The sequence below is a fragment of the Grus americana genome, chromosome 4, assembly GCF_028858705.1.
Source record: "Grus americana isolate bGruAme1 chromosome 4, bGruAme1.mat, whole genome shotgun sequence".
Lineage (NCBI taxonomy): Eukaryota > Metazoa > Chordata > Aves > Gruiformes > Gruidae > Grus > Grus americana.
The window spans coordinates 57,276,587-57,297,661 of record NC_072855.1 but is presented as its reverse complement, the minus strand read 5'-3'; the positions used below and the strand labels follow the sequence as shown (position 1 = coordinate 57,297,661).

The 21,075-nt window shown below is 45.3% G+C and overlaps 2 protein-coding genes and 1 long non-coding RNA gene across 3 annotated transcripts; 1 reads left to right on the top strand and 2 right to left on the bottom strand.

The window, feature by feature from the left end:
* Window positions 1-3,912: 3,912 nt before the first annotated feature.
* OSTC (oligosaccharyltransferase complex non-catalytic subunit) lies at window positions 3,913-9,031 on the bottom strand. Its single transcript, XM_054824653.1, has 4 exons — window positions 8,794-9,031; window positions 8,449-8,542; window positions 5,944-6,141; window positions 3,913-4,570 (listed from the first exon to the last, which is right to left on the bottom strand). Exons 1-4 carry the CDS (start codon window positions 8,930-8,932, stop codon window positions 4,552-4,554), a joined length of 450 nt encoding a protein of 149 aa, XP_054680628.1. The 5' UTR covers window positions 8,933-9,031; the 3' UTR covers window positions 3,913-4,551.
* Window positions 9,032-9,433: 402 nt separating this feature from the next.
* LOC129206040 (uncharacterized) lies at window positions 9,434-12,418 on the top strand. The gene is made up of 3 exons (XR_008576958.1): window positions 9,434-9,562; window positions 11,267-11,411; window positions 12,113-12,418. It is a non-coding gene; the product is annotated as an uncharacterized LOC129206040 (long non-coding RNA).
* On the bottom strand, window positions 12,416-15,999 carry RPL34 (ribosomal protein L34). Its single transcript, XM_054824654.1, has 5 exons — window positions 15,989-15,999; window positions 15,183-15,258; window positions 14,972-15,071; window positions 14,102-14,205; window positions 12,416-12,540 (listed from the first exon to the last, which is right to left on the bottom strand). The coding sequence occupies exons 2-5, from the start codon at window positions 15,245-15,247 to the stop codon at window positions 12,456-12,458; spliced, it is 354 nt and encodes a 117-aa protein (XP_054680629.1). The 5' UTR covers window positions 15,248-15,258; window positions 15,989-15,999; the 3' UTR covers window positions 12,416-12,455.
* Between the last annotated feature and the right edge of the window lie 5,076 nt (window positions 16,000-21,075).

Genomic DNA, 21,075 nt, shown 5'->3' with positions numbered 1-21,075 from the left:
GAAAGTTTACGACCTTTGGAAGAAGGAGCAGGCAACTCAGGGGGACTATAAAGATGTCATGAGGTTATGCAGGGAGAAAATCAGAAGGGCCAAAGCCCAACTAGAACTTAATCTGGCTACTGCTGTAAAAGAACATTAAAAAATATTCCTATAAATACATTAACAACAAAAGGAGAGCTAAGGAGAATCTCCATCCTTCATTGGATGCTAGGGGAAAGATAGTGACAAAGGATGAGGAAAAGGCTGAGGCACTTAATACCTTCTTTGCCTCAGTCTTTAATAGTAAGACCGGTTGTTCTTGGGGTATCCAGCCCCCTGAGCTGGAAGACAGAGACAGGGAGCAGAATGAAGCCCCCATAATCCAAGGGGAAATGGTTAGTGACCTGCTACACCACTCAGACACACACAAGTCTATGGGACAGGACAGAATCCACCCAAGGGTACTGAGAGACCTGGCAGAAGTGCTCACCAAGCCACTTTCCATCATTTATCAGCAGTCCTGGCTAAACGAGGAGGTCCCACTTGACTGGAGGTTAGCAAATGTGATGCCCATCCACAAGAAGAGCAAGAAGGAAGATCTGGGGAACTACAGGCCTGTCAGTCTGACCTCAGTGCTGGGGAAGGTTATGGAGAGGTTATCATCTGAGTGCCATCACACGGCAGCTACAAGACAGCCAGGTGATCAGTATGGGTTCATGAAAGGCTGGTCCTGCTTGACTAACCTGATCTCCTTCTATGACAAGGTGACCCACTTAGTGGATGAGGGAAAGGCTGTGGATGTTGTCTACCTGGACTTTAGTAAAGCATTTGACACTGTCTCCCACAGCATTCTCCTGGACAATCTGGCTGCTCATGGCTTGGATGGGCGTACTCTTCGCTGGGTAAAAAAACCAGCTGGATGGCCAGGCCCAAAGAGTTGTGGTGAACAGAGTTAAATCCAGTTGGTGGCTGGTCACAAGTGGTGCTCTCCAGGGTGCAGTATTGGGCCTAGTTCTGTTTAACACCTTTATCAGTGATCTGGACGAGGGGATAGAGTGCACCCTCAGTAAGTTTGCAGATGACACAAAATTGAGCAGGAGTGTTGATCTGCTGGAGGGTAGGAAGGCTCTACAGAGGGATCTGGACAAGCTGGATCGATGGGTTGAGGCCATCTCTATGAGGTTCAACAAAGCCAAGTGCCAGGTCCTGCACTTGGGTCACAACAACCCCAGGCAATGCTACAGGGTTGGGGAAGAGTGGCTGGAAGGCTGCCCAGCAGAAAAGGACCTGGGGGTGTTGGTCGACAGCTGGCTGAATATGAGCCCAGGTGGCCAAGAAAGCCAACAGCATCCTGGCTTGTATCAGAAACAGTGTGGCCAGCAGGACTAGGGAAGTGATTGTCCCCCTGTACTCGGCACTGGTGGGGCCGCACCTTGAGTACTGTGTTCAGTTTTGGGCCCCTCACTACAGGAAGGACATGGAGGTGCTGGAACCTGTCCAGAGAAGGGCAACAAAGCTGGTGAAGAGTCTAGAGCACAAGTGTGATGAGGAGCGGCTGAGGGAACTGGGGTGGTTTAGCCTGGAGAAAAGGAGGCTGAGGGGAGACCTTATGGCCTTCTACAACTCCCTGAAAGGAGGTTGTAGCCAGGTGGGTGTTGGTCTCTTCTCCCAAGTAACAAGCGATAGGACAAGAGGAAATGGCCTCAAGTTGCGCCAGGGGAGGTTTAGATTGGATATTAGGGAAAAAATTCTTCACTGAAAGGTTTGTCAAGTACTGGAACAGGCTGCCCAGGGAAGTGGTTGAGTCACCATCCCTGGAGGTATTTAAAAGCCATGTAGATGGGGTGCTTAGGGACACGGTTTAGTGGTTGGACTTGGCAGTGCTAGGTTAAGGGTTGGACTTGATGATCTTAAAGGTCTTTTCCAACCAAAATGATTCTATGTTATTGTTCCACAATTTACAGAAGTCTGGAAAAAATATGGGGGGGGGGGGGGCGGGGAAGAAAGGAAACCAAAATGTCTGGGCTTTTTTATCTAGAGGTATTTTTCAGCTTAAGTCAATTAAGTATAAGATCACTCGGATTGTTAAGGGTTCATATACACGTATACTAACTTTCAAAAGCTACACAGGTTACATATCTATTCCTGACTAGGCATCATCACTCAGAGATTATACTGAAGCCTATGGAGGAGCCATAGTATTTTCTCCAGCAACAGAGCCAGAAAATCAAGACCTCTATGCTTCAGCCTCTTTTTGTTGCATTTGGAAGAAGGCCAAACTTCTGTTTTTAATCATCGAAAGATGTGTTCTTATAAGTTCTGCTTTACCTTTATCACAGTGTTTCAATTTTGTTTTTAATTCCCCCCCAATCTAGTTCAGTTCACCCTAGAAGATATGAGCACCAAACACAGATGGGTATTGTCACTAGTTACAGGAAGTTTTCTTTCAGTCACTGAAATATTCCTGTCCTAAACCTCTACACAGTAGAGGCCAACTACTGTTACCTGTAAAGAACAACAGATATTTACAGAAAATACCAGCCTTTCTTTAACTGAAAATGCATAAATTGCTATAATGCATAGCAATACCTCTTCTTTGCAGTTTATTCAACAGTGCTCTGTAGAAGTCTTTCCTTGGGGGACCAAGAAGCCTCCAACCCACGTCCAAAATGAACCAATCTCCAGTTGTGCATTCTGACATCTTCCTACCTAGCACGCTTCGAATTTCTGGGTGGTCTGTCTTCTGCTCTGCGTTTGTTTTCCAGTTTCACTCTGTGCCTCATGCTTTGGCAGAGGATCATACCAGATCTAGTTCGTAGCCTGTGACTAAGGAAACATAAGGGATCATTTAACCTTGTTTGTTGCAGACAGTCATGATCTTAGTTTTAGTCTCCAAAAACTGTCTTCTACCTTGCAATTATAAGTCCGCTTTATTTGTTCCAAGTTATGTCACCTAGCGTGCAATTATGATCAAATGCATTTCATAGACCACAGGTATTCAACCATGCCATTAAATTCACTGTTTAAGAGCACGGTCATTTAGAATCAGCTGCAAACTTGGGAGTCTGAGGCTGAACTGCAGCGGGACAAGCCCTGAGCTGCAGGGATCTCGATTATACTCACTGAAGTGACTTTCTGGTTTGACTTCCCTCTCAGATGTATTAAAAAGTTGACACATATTCAGTTATTTAGTTACAGAATATCAATATTACCCCTTGAGGGTAAGCATATGTCTCACAAAAACCAGAGTGACCAAAAGATAACCGCTTTGAAAAGACGAAACTGTGCAGTTATGAGCCTCATAAAACAGCTTAAGCTACCTTAAATCTTAAAGACAAACATGTATGATGAGCAAATGCTGAAGTCACATTGCACATACGAATGAGGGAGTGGAAGTAACATATCCTGAGGACAGATGATTAACAGCTAGCTCACAAATTTGATTAAGTATGTGAACAGCAATACTAACTTTGCAATTACAGGAATTAACAACATTTCTCACTGACAATTATACAAATGAAAATAGTGCTTCAAACATATATGGCTTGCAGAAAAGATATTTATGGAGATTTAGAGGACTCTTTCCTTCCCCAGAATACAATACATTACTTCAATGAAACGTGATAGTAACATTCAATCTTTTAAAATGAAAACAAAGTAAGTTGGAGCTGAGCATCTCACACAAAAAAGCAGCACCTTCAGAAGTAAGTTTTCTTGGCTACTGACAGCAGTATGTCATTTGATATAATGTTCATGGAAAGTACAAGCTCATGGAAAATATGAGGTTTCCTGTCCCTGATATTAAAAAAAAAAATCATTATTCAATAGTGAAAAATAAAGCTGAATTATGTGGTCATGGTAAGGTATAGCATCTCAAGCCTGGATGTAGAATAGGTCATGCACACAAGAAAAAGCTTCAGAAACTGCATAGAATTCAAATAATTTTGTAGAAAATAAGTTTTATTTGGCTCCTTTCGTACACTTTTTCAAAAAGAAATGCACATTCATACAGTTTGCCTTTCCCAGTGCATGTCTGGATTTGCTCACATAGAGCCATTAACATGAAGGCAAAAGGTGCCTTTGAAATAATTTCAGACATGTATCTTGACTGTAAAGCATCCAAAGTTACTAATTTTCTAATTATAACTTGGAAAGAAACATTTCAGATGTTTCTTCTCCAATTCACACATATAATTGTCCCACACAGGGAAGAGGAGACAGACCTGCAACAAAGAACTGTCAAGCCAATGGCTAATACTCATTTCAGGTAGAGCTAAAGATAGGTTTTCTATTTCATACTGAGTTGGGGTATAAAAGAAAAACCCAGCTAGGTAACTTGCTCTTTTCAAAAGCTCCGAAACAGAAGTGATAAAACATTGCTTCAAAACTACAGATCAGCCATTGAAAGTGAGAGTTTGTTGGCAAAGAAAGCACTCTTTCCCCAGTTGTTTCTCATGGTCAGGTCTCTTTCCTGTTGATGGTGACTACGGAATTTGTTTCTTGCTGCTTCTTCTTAAGCACTTCATGAAGAGAAGTAAATACAGCTCAGGCTTTCATACATCACAAGAGGTACTAACCCATCAAGTAGCCCCTACAGAAAAAAATTAAGTTAGCAAACATGAGCAGCACTCCTCAAAAAAAAAAAAGAAATCAAGAGGCATATGGTCTTAAAACAAAAACTTCAGACTGCCAAAAACTCTGCTGATCAAGGCTATTTAAAAGAATAAATCCTGTCCAAGGTACAAACTGGCCAGCTTAACTACATGCTTCTTCCTCAGTTGATCTTCTTCAATGAACACTGAAAATGGATTAGCCTGTTCTCAATCCAGTCTTGGTAACTGTTTGGAATTTTTGAATCCCAGATTACACTCTGTGAAAGGTTCTTTATTTGTACCCTTTACACAAACTACCAGTGTTAAGATAGCCAACATAACCTGACATTTTCTGGCACTTGGCACAACTCTGGTCTCTTTTTCTCTTCCACTTCTCTGAAACCCTGTTTCTTTAATGAGTTTGAGAAAGAGAACTGTTAAGACACATGTGTACTCAATAAAACAAGAGAATATATACCATCAATGAAGCAAGAAAATACAGAGGAGGTCCCTATCCAGCTACCTGCTGCCAGGGAACCCAGCACTTCTGTGCTATGAAACAAGTTTTTAACTACACTGCAGAGGTAAAAAAAAAAAAAAATAAGAAAGGATGAATGACTGTCATTGTTAAGTCAACATCTCATGGAGCTATTCCAGAAATTAACTACCAGTACCTCTAATCATCAGGTTTCAGCTATTCTAAATGAAATAGATGGACTGAGAAATAAAGGGCGGGGGGGGGGGATTGAAAAGCCTGCATTTGGATTTTGCGTAGCCTGAAATCTCCAGATCTTTCCTATTTTTTGATCTGCAAATATAGATGCATTAAAATGTCACAGATAGTGTATGCTTCAAAATTATGTTCAGTTTTCCAGCAACAGAAAAAAAAAAAAACCCTGAGACATCATCTTTATTTTCAGACTGCTTTGGATGTTTCTAAACACTTGTTACTGCTGCCATCAGTTCTTCTAGTTATGATCTCTCATGTACACTGTCACTATAAAGAACTCATTTGCCTTTCTTCAAGTTCTTTGACACTTCCTTCTCCTCAAAGCCCTACCATGTAATTACTTTTACCTGACCAGTAGATACTCAGTCTACCTTAAAATTCGTTGTAAGTCAGACTCACTAATCATATCTTCTGACATACCAGGAACTGTCACCTTTTTTTAACGACAGCACAATTTTACAGTAGCTGGCCCCAAAACCATCCCACCTCATTCAAGGTAGCTTGTTCCAAAGAAAAACAACTTATAGCCAAGCTACAGATCTTTAACATATCTCATTGTATTGTCTGCTGCTCTTTAAACTTAACATAGGTGCACGAGCCAGAAAAACAGAAGAAAAGCTGAAAGAGTATTAAATCACTTACGGTAATTTCATCCTCATGAAAACTCTGGCCATGAAGAAGCTCAAAAGCACGCTGACAAATCCAATAAAGAGCAAAAGAAACCTATTCAGCTTGGGGATGTTTGGTGCATTGGATCGATCCAGAATTATGAATCCTAGGCCACCCATTGTGAAGAGGAAGCTGGATGCGAGCCCTTCCATAATATATTGTCCGTTTACTCTAAAGAAAAAGAAGGGGGGGAGGGAAGAAGAGAGAGTCAGGAAAAGATTAGTTTTAAAGAAACTAGTTACATTTCAAACCCCATCTACTCAACCTGCCTTAGCTGTACAAATATACAGGATGATTAAATTTGATAGCTGACTTTCTAACAAAAAGTAGGTATGGAAACTGACATTATATGATTACATTAAGGCTTTAATATGTAATTTATGTCTGGGACTGATAGTGTGCAAGGTGATCAGTCAAGCATAGTCGTTGTTTTATACAAAATAGTGTATACTAAAGGCTACCACACAAGCTCATCAGTTTTCAGAAATACCTAGTCCAAAGTAGCATCTGGTTTCAGAGATGACTCGAGGCGTGGAACTGTGACCCCAGAGCCACTGGGCTTCTCAAGTCTTATTTCCATCCCGATGTTTAGTCAACAGTGCCTGAATCCTCATCCCAGTACAAATCCCACTCAAAGCACTACGTCAGCGCATGAAGCACATCTACAGGTTCCAGCACACTGCAAAAGCGGTTCTTGCCTGCACTCCGTTTTGCTACCAGCTCACTGAGCCCACACATGGATTGTGGAGACCCAGTCTGAAAGTGCCCCGGCTCTGTCACTCCACACTGCCGAATTTCCTGTTTACAGAGCTCAGATGGAGAGAGGGGAAGCAGAGATATAGAAAGAAATATTACACCCAGATCACAAGTCTCCTGCTTCCCACAGTCACCGATCCTTTTTCCTATCCTTGTAATTAGCAATACTAGCAACCTCATAAAATTAGCATAGATTAAACTACTGCAGATGCTAATCAGAAATGAAGATTATAATTATTTTCTCATATCCTGAAAACAATTTCATCATCTTTCATGTTGTTTTCACTGAGTTGTACTAAAGTGCTACCAACTCCCTGCAGTAACCTGATTCATCTATATTGCAACAATCCAAGCCAGTCTGAGACATATACTACATCTAGTCCAAGTCAAAATCTGTGCACAAGGCATGTCACAGACCTCACAGATTCAAAGAACTTTTTAGGTATTTAACAAAATCCATTATTTGTTTCTACACACATAAAAAAATACAGTTACAAATGTAGATTTAACCCTCTTAAGACCAATTGTTACTAAGCAGTCTCTAGTTTATTTTCAATAATAGAAACAAAAGACTCAAAGATGACACTGTTCTTATGCATTTATAACTGTTCCTCACTCTCAGATGCAAGAGTCCCAATTACACTGGAGTTCAAAAGGCCAGAACCCCAAGTTTCACAAACATTATGTATGCTACTATAAAATATGACCAAATATGTCTGCATCCGCTACAAAATTCAACTTTAACAGCAAGGGTTTGGAATAAAGAGAAGTACTGGCAGCTCAAGACATTGTTCTTATCAGTCTTTTCATTTTTAAAAGTTTTAGAAGGACTTAGTTTTTCCATTTCCATTGATTTCAATGCTGTTGTTTGTTTTTTTTTTAATATTTGCAAAACAAAGACTGATATAGAACAGATCCTGCTTTGCACAGAGAGCTCAAAAAAAAAGTCAATGCACAGCTCTGTAAGACAGGTTCAGTCACTTGTGCTCAGGCACTGGATTGAGAGCAACCCTGAGGAGAAGGACTTGGGGGTGGTGGTTGATGAGAAGCTCAACATGAGCTGGCAACGTGCGCTTGCAGCCCAGAAAGCCAACCATACCCTGGGCTGCATCAAAAGAAGCGTGACCAGCAGGTCGAGGGAGGGGATTCTCTGCTCTCGTGAGATCCCACCTGGAGTACTGCGTTCAGCTCTGGGGTGCCCAACATAAGGACATGGAGCTGTTGGAGCAGGTCCAGAAGAGGTCCATGAAGATGATCAGAGGGCTGAAGCACCTCTCCTATGAAGGCAGGCTGAGAGAGTTGCGATTGTTCAGCCTGGAGAAGAGAAGGCTCCAGGGAGACCTTATAGCAGCCTTCCTAAAGGGGGCCTACAAGATAGCTGGAGAGGGACTGGTTACAATGGCATGTAGTGACAGGACAAGGGGTAATGGGTTTAAGCTGAAGGAGGGTCGATTTAGATTAGATGTTAGGAAGAAATTCTTTACTGTGAGGGCGGTGAGGCACTGGAACAGGTTGCCCAGAGAAGCTGTGGATGCCCCATCCCTGGAAGTGTTCAAGGCCAGGCTGGATGGGGCTTTGGGCAACGTGGTCTAGTGGAGGGTGTCCCTGCCCACAGCAGGGGGGTTGGAACTAGATGATCTTTAAGGTCCCTTCCAACCCAAACCACTCTATGATGCTATGATTTGCAGCACCTCGCTTGCGGGTGCGGAGCCCTGCTCCTACCTGTATGCCAAGAAGGCCACCGGCCTCTGATGCCCATGTTCATCTGTCATCGACCCCACGCTGGGAGGTTCCACGATCACATCATAGATAATCCCTGCGGGAGAAAAGCAAACATCACCTTTGACTCAGAGCAGGAAACAGCGAGAACTGCTCTAACACCGCAGGGGCGCTCGGAGGTGGCCGAAGTTCGCGTTTAACGACCGATCTGGAGCCGGACAAGGAGTCAGCAGCGGCGGCGGCTCTGCTACCCGGTGCAGGGGCCTGCAGCCCACCCCACAGAGGAAGACCTGCTCCGTAAACGGGGTCTCCCGCTCACACCGCCCGCCCCACCGGCCCCGGCCTCACCTCCGGTGATGAGGAAGTAGGACACCACCACCAGCGCGTAAACGGTCATGGCCGAGGGCATGTGCACCCAGCTCGGCCGCTTCAGCTTGATGTTGGGGCACTCGAGCACGGCGAAGGGCAGGCGGTACAGCGTCTCCATGGCGGCGGCGCGGCCCAACGGACAGCCGCTGCTCCCTGCCCGGCCCGGCTCGCCCCGCCGCGGCCGCCCTCCACGACCGGACACGAAGGCGGAAACGGAAATTGGCTGCCGCGTCCTGACAGGGTAAATTAACAAATTTTTAAAAAGCCAACCCAAATGAAACCACCCAAAAGTGACGCCCAGGCGAAAATGAGCGACATAAAGTAAACGCTTTTTTTTTTTTTGCACAAAAACATCTGGAAACGCAGACCGCCTCCGCCGGGGGAATCTATCCATCTTACTCACCTGCCAGGATCCAACAGTCCTGACGTGTCGGTGCTGGGTAACGGCGAGGAGCTTGGGGCGGGGCCGAGGGCGGGGCGAGGGGCGCAGACCCCGCCCCCGGGCTGGGCAGCCACGTGGCCGCCCCTTCCCGGGTGCCGTGGGGCCGGCGGCCGCGGGCCCGCGTTAACACGTACGGATGCGTACGCCACCAGCCTCGCGTACGGAATGCTGCCTGCGGGGACGTGCGACACCTGCCCCGCAGCCGCCGCCAAGGGGCGGGAGCGCTCTTTGGGCGAAGCGACCCCCGAGCGCTGCGGCAGCTTCCTGGCAGGGGGAAGGAAAATCCCGCGTCCCGGAGCCGCGGAGGTACAGGCCCGAGGGAAAGGAAAAGATCCAGAGTAGGCTCCACCCGCGTCCCTGGGTTTGCGGGGGGGGGAAGGAGCAGGGCGGGGACGCCCCTTGCCTGCAGCACGGGATGTGGTGTCCGTCCTGGCCCGCAGCCGGAGGAGACCCCAACGCTGCACACAGAGCGGGGAGGGGAAAAGGGGCGTCAAACCAGCAGCAGCTGACGGCAAGCGCGGTACCTGCGTGCACACAAAACCTCTCACACGCTCCTGTAAGCAAACACCTTGCTGGCCCAGGCCGGCAGCAGGGCCAAGCGGCTAGTCAGCTCCGCTGAGGCTTGGTACGGAGACAAGCACCCAGGCAGCACCGAAGGGAGAAAAATTCCCCGTTTTGAGCATAAGTTTGTCTAGTTCCTCCTGCTTCATCAACAGGGGCAAGAAATAGCAGGTCCTGTCTTCTCTATACCTTTACCTGAGGTCGTCTCCTGACAGCACGGGAAGTGTTTCCTTCAGAAAAGGCACCCGACAGTGCTAGCTGAGGAGAAGTAACAGGTCCATAAAAAAAAAAAAAACAACCCAAACCACTTAAGCACCCAAACATAGGAAGACCGATGCCTTTCAGCAGGCATCATTTAACACCAGAGAGAGGCAACAAAAACCATCTCAACACCAACCCCTCACTCCAGGTCACACGGTGAGCATGCCCTGCCTCGCCAAGCCATCCAGCCTGCCACCCGCTGCGCAGAGGGCACCGGCAGCCCCGAGGGGTATCGTGCCCCCAGTGACAGCCCCCAGACCTGCACTGCAGCTGTCTGCTCAGGGAATTACTTTTCAAAACTATTAAAAAAAAAAAAAAAGGGCTTTTTTAACCATTTCACTGACACTTTGCCTAATCACTGCTTTTATTTCTGCCCACAGTGGTGATACCACTTGTCCGAACTCATACTTCAGTTGCCTCTCAGTGCAATCATGCCATTATAATTAGCTGTTTTCAGTTTCAGCCCTCCTGTTTGGAAAAATCCCCCTCTCAGTGCAATTTGCCTGTCAACAGACATTTATGACATTTCTCATAATTATTCCAAAAGTATTCTCTCCCTCCACCTTTCCTCCTTTCCAAAAGCCCCAAGGAAAACTTTAATCTCGCAGCTTTTAACGTAAAACAGGAGCACTTTTGGGGCAGGTTAGACACACTTGCCCTACTTGCTGCTGCTTCTTTAAAAAAACCTTTTTTCGAGCATGCCAAAGTACTGAAGTTTGTACTAGCACAGTAAGGCAACAACTAATAAAATTTTAACTTTGTAAACTAACTATAGTAACAGCACCTAAAAATGTCAGAGTAGCAATGCTAGTCTTAGAACCTCCTTTAATTAGCTACAGCCTTTGGAATAAGTTTTAGCATAACCTCAGTTGAGGAGAAATAAACTCTTCATACTTAAGATTGTATGAGTTATCTGCAACATCTATCCATTTTGAGAATATTGACAGATTTCAATGACTTGGTACACTGTGGAGCAATTCTTGGCAGGGTACAGCTCCTTTCACCCTGTGCAGTGTTAAGTCAGTTATCCTGGACCACAGCCTTCTCCTGTTGTCAAACCCAGCAGGCACCAACACCACCCTCAAGTTTGCAGGCGGTTGACCCAAAGTACCAGCTCGCTGCCACTGAAAGTGCAGGTCTTTTCATCAACTCCACTTTCTGTGCTCTGTTTCTCGGCTGACTGTGCAGCCTGACAAGCTTCAGAGCCAGGCACGGTGTGAACAGACAGCATACAGTCAGGAGGAGGAATCTTCACACATCTCAGAGCCAGACCGTGTGCAGACTCCACAAGTCATCTAAGAAACCTTTTCGAATGGCATCCTCACTGCTCCCTGTAAGTCTGTGCGCTCAGTAATTATGTATCCTCCTTCCTTATTCTGGTGGTGGAACTCACTACTTTTTGAAAAAATAGTTCTTGGTAAAAACAGATACCCACTTCTTGTCAGATACTAAGAACAGTTGCAAAATTCAGAGCTGGGGGTGAGGAATACTGCTGCACCCACAGGTAATGCAAGAATTACCCCGAGTGCGTTAAAGCACTCCTGGATAGCGTTAGAGGCACATAGTTCTCTCTACAAAACACAATAGCAAAGCAGCAAAAAGAGCCCATTTCCACTTTGTACATTACCATTACAATCCCAGTGATAAACCAACAGAACTTTGGTTCAAGTTTCAATACCAGAGGCCTAAATTGCTACTCTAAAACCCAGTTTTGGAAGCCATTAAAGGTCTGTCCTAACTGTGCCCTGGAGCGCTGCTTGTGTCATACCTCTAACTGCTGACCCAGGAAGCACCTAATAAACATCTGCAGCTTTCTTCCAGGAGATCCAGATGTAGCAGTACACAACTGTCTGGTGGTTACAGCACTGGCTTCGAGATGTCAGAGTATTCTCCCCACCCTCACACTCGAGTAACAGTAAATACACATACTATTAAAAAAAAAATTACCTTAGGCCTGTACTAACTCTCCTCCTCATCTAACAATCTCTCTTCCAGTCTTTAGTCTGTCTTCTTTTGTTTGCTTTTCTTTTTCAGATTCCTAACTTTCTTCTGAGCCAAGTCCTCTGATGACTTCACACACAGCTGCTGCCGTGAACAAAACACCTGCATTGCTCAAAGTTACTCCAATCCCTCTACAGGATTGTCAGGCAGAGCTGGGAGCCCCATTTAACCAGACCTCCTTCCACCTGCATGACTTCCCTGTCTGCAGGCAGCACAGAATACAGCATCCTGACTTACAGGTTTTGTTGCACCAAGCCCCAATTCTGCGTTACAGAAGCTGTGAGAAGCAGCTCCTACCAGCTGAGGATAGCACGTGGAATGACAGGACACAAGAAAAGCGGTGCTTTCATTTATTGGGCTGAAACTAAAAATAGATTCACTTTGACTTCTGGCTCTGTGCTTGTGCCTTCAACACTTTCACAACGATCTTCTGCTCCTCAATGAGAAAAGCTCGTTTGATTCTGGAAAGGAAAAACAACAACTGTAGGACATCTATCTACTTAAGCGGAAACACAAAAATAAGACAAACTTACAGTTAGTTTTGCCATCTCCAACATTCATTGTACATGTGGTGTTAGTTCCACAACTACTTAAAAAGAAGCCACCATCAAAAGACAGGGACGGTGGCACTGTATGACAATAGCGGTTCAGGGAAGAAAGAAGGCCTAGTGTGGCTACAAATTTAGGGCGAGCGGCGTGTAGGTAGGTGAGATAATACCTGATGGCTGAACACTCGAAAAATTACCACCTTCATGAACTTCAAAGGCAAAAAGCAAAACACCTCACTGGCAAACTAATTTAGCAGTTCTTAAGGTCAGAATTGGTGTGACCAGCTGTGGTCAGCTCTCTTCCTTAGAACTACAGGAAACTTTATGTGAACCGTGTTACCAAAACAAGAACAGTTCCCCTCTCAGGATTAAAGCTTCTTTGCACATAAACAGAGAAAACCCTGGCAGGCCAAGTCATGCCTAAATACGATTATTTCTGGAAGACATGCAGGGCCACGGTGCAGATGGACCTATGTGATAGTACTGACACACGAACAGCCTATTTGGTGGCTTCGAGTTAAAAGCACAAATCTCTTCTACCTTTAAAATGTACATTCCATGTACATTTGGTATATATGGCTACATTCAAAGCACAATAAAGCTACCAAAGATGCCTAAACAGACACAGGAGAAACACCTGCCAATTACAGGGAAGGAGGTTATTTTGGTTTTAGGCAGAATAAGGTACACTCCTGTATTCAAAACTATGTACCAAGCTCAATAAAGTGTTTGGGAAAACAACTCAAAAAAATCTGGTTTTTAACAGAGAAAAATTACACTATAGATCTGTAGCTATAACAACCTGTCTTCAGTGGCACCTAATGTGATTTAACTTCGAATTCATACAAGCAGAAAAAAATTGCTGGCAAGCTTTGCACTACAGATGAAAAAAATGGTATTAGACTGCTAACTCCAGAGATGTGCTTTGATTACCACTCACAGAGATGGCATATTCTTTGTAATACACATTCTTCCTCAAACTTGCCAAGGAAGTATAGGATGTACAGCTGTTACCCAAAAACCCTGAATTCAGTAAGGGCCATCAAAGGCCATTTAAAGCTTAACCACATAAAGATGCTTAATATGCAACAAATTAATACCTTTTAGTCCCAAAATACCACAAAGAGGCCAAAGCTATCTTTGCATTAGACAAAAGAATAGAAGAGAAAAAAAATCTTCACTATGGAGGGTCAATATAAAACCCCGTAACGAGCAGACTGTTTAGCACCAAAGCAACAGCGCAGTAGGAAATCACAAAGAACACAAACTCTCTACAAAAGGAGCTCCACGTACAGTCCAATCCAAGGGATCACACATGTCACTGCCAATATGCCCCATGCTTAATCGCTCCATTTTACTACACCAAAGTCAGACAACAGCCTTCAAAGTTTTGGCCCACATTATGAAAGTAGTGAGATGCAAAAAATTCGTACAAAGTAAACTCAAGAATAAAATTAGCTTTCTGTGAGCTTACCTGTCGCGGACACACTTAGCACACATGGAACCACCGTAGGCTCTGCTAACGTGCTTCTTCGTTTTTGACAGCCTCATCAGAACTTTAGGACGCACAGCACGAACCTACAGGAAGCAAAATGAGAAGTGTATAATAAGATAGTAATTTTGGATAACAGCCATATTAAGAAAATTCACTTTGATAATTTAAAAAAGCAGCAGCACCTGAAGTTGACTATTCAAAATGCAAAAAAGTGACTGAAGTTGCAGCTTGTTATACATACCATCTTCGGCATTCCTAAGCTGATCTTTTCATTCTACCATACAGGTTCACCAACAGTTTCATCATTAAAAAAATTTTTATAAAAAAGATTGTTTTCCCAAGTGTAGGAACTGCTCAAAGACAGACATTACTCAAGCATTCCCATCACTGTTAAGAGCAATGGCATTTCACCAACAGCGCATTTTGGAGAAAACTGTCATGTTAAAAACATTCATTCCCTTCTTCTAAAACTGAAAGTCAAACTTAGCTAATGGGTTTTTTTGAAAGCCGACCTAATAGGTCCAATTTAGACTTTTAAACTGGCCACATAATCACCTCTGTCTAAATCTAAAAATTTCAGCCAGTAACAACTTCTGGAACAAGAAGGTTCAGATGTAACAGCAATGAGAACCACAACCATTGAAAAAGCACTTATTTTTTTAAACTTTCAAAGCCTGTTTTACCAGTTAAATTTTACAGCATTCAGATAAGAATATTTTAAAGAAGAAAGCTGTTCATATGAGAATCCATCAATAGGCAGGCATATATGACTTGAAAAGGCTCTTTGTACTGAAAAAACATTTCTGCAAAAAACCCTAAAAATCTTATGCCAGTAAGCCTAATACTTACACCACGAAGTCTTCCTGGGCATATACCACATGCTGACTTTGGTGCCTTCCCTACTTTCTTGGTGTAAAGGTAAACAATCCTGTTCCCAGGTGTTCGGGACCTAAATATGACAGAAAAATACTTTGTTAATGTAATAATCAAACCCTAAACTTAGCTTTCTTAAAAATTAAGGTTGTTTTTTTTTTTTTTTTAGAAACTATGTCATACTTACAGTCTAGTCTTGTTGGAAGCTGTATTGTAGGACAGCCTACGGCGGTAGGTCAGGCGCTGAACCATTTTTTACACCTAAATTAATTAAAAACAGAGCAGCACTTGTTTAAGGGGTCAACATCCACATGGAAGTTCGCACACCACAGCATCACCTGCACCGAAGCACCAAGCTAGATCTGAATCAGCAGCTGCTGATTATGTATTAACAAAATTAAAGCATTTCCTCACCAATGGCAGCCAACACAATTACATTAAAAAACAACAAAACATGTGACAGTGGGTAGAATGTGATTTGCAATGAAGATTCACCCAAACTAACTTGAATGCAGTTCAACATCCTGGTCCTGCTGTGTGATGTCATGCTTCCTTAGAAAACTGTTTAAAGCTTTACCAGCTGTGTATTTTTTAATCAGTGCAAGCCTCGTTGGCCAGGCTGAAAACTGAGCTGAAGCAAACGCTATCTTTTCTTCTCTCATCTGACACCAAACTATTAATCACGCTCTGGGCCCAGACCAGAGCCTTCTCCGGGCCTCGCACAACGTGACGAGGACAACGAAGCCCGCGGTACCCCGCTTCTGCAGCGGCGCAAGTGAGTAACGCCCCAACGCGGCACCGGCCGCCCTCAGAGCCCCTCAGGCCAAACCCCGCCGCCAGGGCTAGCACCCTCCCCGGCCCAGCGCCGCAGCCCCGGCTCGCCGCGGCCCGGGAGACGCAGGCCGCTCTGGGCAGCCCCGCCGCGGAGGCCTGAGGAGGCCCGGCCACTCCACCGCGCAGCTCCGACCCGCCGCCGGCCCCAGCGCGGGCAGCGGCGCCGCCGGTCCCTCACCACACCCCCCCGGGGCCCCTGGCCGACCCCACCGCCCGCCGGGCCGCGGATGAGGGCGGATAGACGCCGACAGCGTTCAGCCTCCCTCCGCCATACCTGGCGCCGCCGGACCCGGAAGAGGAAGCGGAAGCGCGCGGGTCAACATTGAAATAGTGGCGCTTTGGATCCGGAAAGATTAGCGGCGCCTGCGCGCTGTAGCTCGTCTCCCGGCTATGGGGGGTAGGCGCCGCCATGTTGAACAGAAGCGGAGGTGCAAGGGCGGCGCCATGTTGTACGGCTGAAGCGGGGCGGCGCGCCGCTCAGCGGCGGGAGCGGGGTCAGAGCAGCCGGGCCGGCGGAGGGGCTGACGGAGGGGGCGGCTGGGGCCGGGGTCTCGGTAAAGCGCCACAAAATCCTCTCTGCTGCACATCCTTCGCTTTTCCCTCTGCACATGCTCTGCCCCCCGCCCCCTTTTTGTTTTTAATTTTTTGTATGTTTTACTGAAAAACTATTTTTCTAAACCATCAGCTGCTTTCCCCAGAAAAAACATTTTGTTCTTCGTGATGGTAGTTACGTAGTTGTAGGCCCATAAGCCGTTTCTCAGTCTGCTGTCCTAAGCTCTAAATTACCGGTCACTCATACGCGCTTTCCCATGCCAAACTGGCAGATAACACACCTGGAAACGATGTGCTCTTGCGCAAAACTTACATGGGGAAAAAGCTGGTCCCCCTTGAAGACTGCACCCCTTCTGCCAGCGTCGGGGGGAGGGGGTTGCACCTCCCCTCTTTTTGCAGCATTCAAGTTGTTCAAGAATACCTGGCCCTGAGCACCACCGTGCTCTCCCCCCCTCACCCCCAGAGACGTCCTCGCTGCCGCCCCACGGCCGCCTTCCCAGGCACCGCACCAACCTGCACCCGATCCCAAAACTGGGCCTTGCGGAGAGGGGCACAACACCAAACAAAACAATAGGCGTTGGCCTGACACCTCCTCGCCGCGCCGGCAGCCGCGCCGGGAGTCTTGGACGGAAAATGCTCTTGCCTGTTCAGCAGGGCACGTGCTCGCTGTCTCCGTGCTCTGGGGCAGGCGCTCAGGCAGGAATATAAAGATGTAAAACTTTTTCTGCTGGTCAGGTCAAAGGTTCACCTGACCCAAAATCCCATTTCCAAGCCATAGGAAAAGCACAGGGGAAATGGGACACGGCTAGTTGGTCTTTCCCTTAACAGACCCTCCCCACGCTCCACCGTCGGCATCTTAGGAGCTTCCTGAGCTGGGTCGTGTTTTCTTAATTTTGTATTTAATAGCCTCTGGTGGCTCCCTGAGAAAAGAAAAGAAAGGAAACAGCGAGAGCTAAGGGAGCATAAGATGGCTTGTCATCAGCCGGAAACAGCATTCCAGTGGTGCCAGATGTGCCAAATCTGTGGTTATTAAAAAATAAACGCACAAAAGCTACCCCTATCGGCCCCTTGCAATTACATTAAGCACCACTTTCGTAGGAAGGAAAGGAGGAATGCTCGCCAGAAGGAGCCCCACTGGATTACCCTTCTCCCAGACGTTTGTTCCAGCTCCCATCCCACGCGTGCATGCCCCTGACGCGCCAAAGACCAACAGATTTCAAAGCACGCGTTTCGATCCCTTCGCTGCAGGCAGTGGTCCCGCACGGCCGCACAAAGTCCACCCCCTCCGTCACGCCGCGCGTGCCAGCACGTTGTGGCCACTCTCCCAGTGGATGCCGCCTTACGCAGGCACGGTCTCGGTGCAGCGGCAAGGGGAAATCTCCATCAGCAAGGAGCGCAGGATTGGGCCCAGCGGCTGTAAGCCGTGACATACCCTTTTGCTCTGCTGGCCCAAGCAATGTTCTATAGCGATAACCAGGGACCCGCAAATTAAACATGTAGGATGCCGCTGCCATCGTTAGCGGCTTCAGCTTCGCTTTTGGAGAGTGGCGGGTGCTCAGAAAGCTTTGATGTGTGCTCCTGGCCTTATTTACGGGTTTGCAACTCACTGTTCATTGGGCTGCATCCTCCCCGTTTTCGATCTATAATTATTATTTTGGTTAATTATTGACTCTTTTTAAGTGCAAATTATGGACACCAGAATTTTTCTAATTCATGAAAGAAGAGAAAATATGTATGAACTAGATTTTAGGGTATATTTAAAATAGGAGTGTGTTGCAGACAAGTAAATTTCAGAGCAATTAGAGTATTTAATATGAACTTTCTAGGCCCAGAACCCTGAGGGGAATAAGCAAGCCAATTAAATTAGATTAAATAATCATGCCTAAATATAAAAGTGTAACAGATTCCAATTGTTAAAGAACAACACTATTAAATTATGATGGAATAGTTTAGTTTAGATGTTGCCAGTGCAACAGGTAACTATTTTATTATTGAATAACTGTATTGATTTTTTTGGAACTTACCCGATTTGGGCTCTAAACTCAACTGGTGTAAGTTTTAGGAGCTGTCAATTAAATTCCAGCAGTTCGCTTATACTGATGCCCTGGCCTAGTTTTTCAAACATTTTCAGTTTATTTGGTAAAAGGAACAGGGCTGTCAGGCAAACGGCTCGCCAGAGCATCCAGAAATGTTAGTTTTATGACAACTGGTTTAATGCTATCTAATGTGGGGATAACATTTGAAGCAGGAGCTCACTAAGCCTGTTTTGTACAGATTAGTGCTCGTCAAGTGATTCTCTCATGTTCTCTGCTACTCCTACCTCTTCACAGGACCGAACCGTCTCTTTTGGGAGCGGCTATTTCTCATGTCTGACATATCTCATTAACTCTTTCTCCACTTTCTTCTTTCCTTGAGTACAACAAAGCGGACGGATTAGCAAATGCACAACCAGCCAAATTGGAAAAGTAATGGTGGTGTCCTACAAAACCCATCATTTTTTTCCCCTGCTAGGATGTCGGTGGAAGCAAAGGACCTGAGGATGTGGGCTTTTTTCCTTAAGAAGACTGGAGGTTGGCTCCCAGGGTGTATTTGCTTACTGTCAGTGTAAAACTGGAAACCTCTTTTCTACCAGACATGATTAGAAAGATAATCATCTCTGATGGCAGATTAGTAACGTGGTGCATTTTGCATGGGCCAGCAAGTTGTCACCATATTTTATTTACTGCACCAGAAGAAGGCTTTCTTCACAGTGTAAGACCAGTTTGTGATATATTGACCATCCTTTCTTTCTTTTCCACGTGCTCCTCTCCTTACCTTTCTTTCTTATGAAAATCCCTATCTATGTGTGCAACCATTCCCTTGGTCGCATGGGAAGTTCCACCAGAGTGACAGCAAAAGTGCCCAAATGAGCAGGGCTGGATGAGCCCAGCTGGACCCCTGGGAAGCATCCCCCTTTACTTTCCTCACCCTCCTCTCCCACTTCCCAGGATCTCCCAGGCCCCATCAACTGGAGGACTCTGCGGCTCCATCAACCTCTCCGCATGGATCCGTACACTGCAGCAGTTTTCTAGGGCTCTCCTGCACCATAAGCTTCAATGAAAACATGAGATATTGTTTTCGCTCATATGTGTGACTCAGTGATAGCTGAGGGTTATACTGTTCCCATTAAGCTGCAGCCACAATACCATTTCTATGAACAGCAGAGGATATGTGTTTCAGAAACGTCTCGTTTAAATTAGAATCCCACCTCAGGTGCTGCTTGGGTACAACCAGCAGGATTAGGTCTGTAAATGAGGGAAGAGAGCGAGAAACCTTGGAAAAGTACTAGCAACTGCCAAAAAGGGCAGAAAGAAGAAGAGGTCCTATGGTCCATTGTCTCTCCAGAGCTTTTTTTTTCTTAAAAATCCCCTTCTCTTTCCTCGTTAACTATGTGGCGTGTGTCACGATCTGATTATATTCATTTATATCAACATAACCTTCCACAACACAGACCTGTGCAAATTACGTTACAAGAAACTGTAGTTCATTTCCATTTCAGTGGAGCTTGTTAAACAAGCAAAATTATTTTGTAGCAAAGGGAAAAACAATTTAGTGGAATGCACTCCTAGTATAGGAAGTACATAACATCATATTTGGGTTGAAACTTTTTCTGTCAGAAATGTCATAACCCCGTAAGAAAGAGAATTAAAATCCCGTTATTTTAATTTACATCTAGCCACGAGATAAGTAAAGTTATCATTGAAATTCTAATTAAATAGGATGATTGACTAAGGTAGGACATCAAAGAAGAGAAGTGAATATGATAAGTCAAAGTCTTATTAATTAGTCCGCGTGGAAGAAATTCCAGGGACGTCAAGCTGAGGCTGCTGCAAGGAGAAAAAAAGCAGACAAGAAAATGTGTGTTTCTTTGAAGTTAGGAACTGAGATAGTGATGGAGGTAATTGTGTCTGACTGGATCCAGTAATGAAGAGCCGTAAATCAGACCTAGGAATCGGAGGAAAGATTCTAGTAACGAATGTGGCTGCCCCCCTGCTGCGAAGAAACAGAATGCAGAGCTGACTAATTGACCCAGTCTATCTCCCAGTAGCTCTCTGTTATTATTTATTAATTTTTAATTTCTGAATTATTTACGTTCTGGGAAATTATTTTTGACAGCCTGTTAGGCGTGCCAAAGTTAATGGAGGATGAAAGGACCGGTACTAGAATTAGCAGGGATGTAGTCACAGGCTACTGAATTTAATGATTTTGGAAGGGAAAATTGATTTCACACAGCGTGTCACTTTATACTACTTTAGGGATACACCAGCTATTTGATTAATTGAGGAATAACCAACTCAAAGTATATTTGAAGTGTAAATGAATCACAGTGCTCAGCTGTTTATTTTTCCCCTTTTCTGATGAGAACACTGAGTTTGCTTAAAGTTGCTGATTAAAACCAATACAGGTAGGCCCCATACTCACACCTGCTTACTTTCTTCCGACTTAGAAAAAAAACCCAAAACCCTCACCATCTGGAGGAGACATGCAATCCTCCATCTCACTTGGGATGGAGATCGTCCTTCCTACACGACGCCTAATTAAACAGGCTTTGTGCGCACTCCCCCCCCCCCTGCGGAAAGTGTTTAAGACGGAGCAAGGTACCGAGCCCGTGCAGCCGAGAGGTGAATTCTGCACGGTGGCGGCTCAGGGCTGAT

Bases quoted from the DNA above. Each gene is read 5' to 3' on its own strand.
- OSTC (XM_054824653.1), bottom strand. From the start codon at position 8,932: ATGGAGACGCTGTACCGCCTGCCCTTCGCCGTGCTCGAGTGCCCCAAC. The intron at 8,543-8,793 runs GTGAGGCCGGGG...TTTCTCCCGCAG, and splicing joins CTACTTCCTCATCACCGGAG to GGATTATCTATGATGTGATC. The intron at 6,142-8,448 runs GTAGGAGCAGGG...CTTTTTCTTTAG, and splicing joins GTGGCCTTCTTGGCATACAG to AGTAAACGGACAATATATTA.
- RPL34 (XM_054824654.1), bottom strand. From the start codon at position 15,247: ATGGTTCAGCGCCTGACCTACCGCCGTAGGCTGTCCTACAATACAGCT. The intron at 14,206-14,971 runs GTAAGTATTAGG...TGCTTCCTGTAG, and splicing joins GCCCAGGAAGACTTCGTGGT to GTTCGTGCTGTGCGTCCTAA. The intron at 12,541-14,101 runs GTAAGCTCACAG...TTTCCTTTCCAG, and splicing joins GCTAAGTGTGTCCGCGACAG to AATCAAACGAGCTTTTCTCA.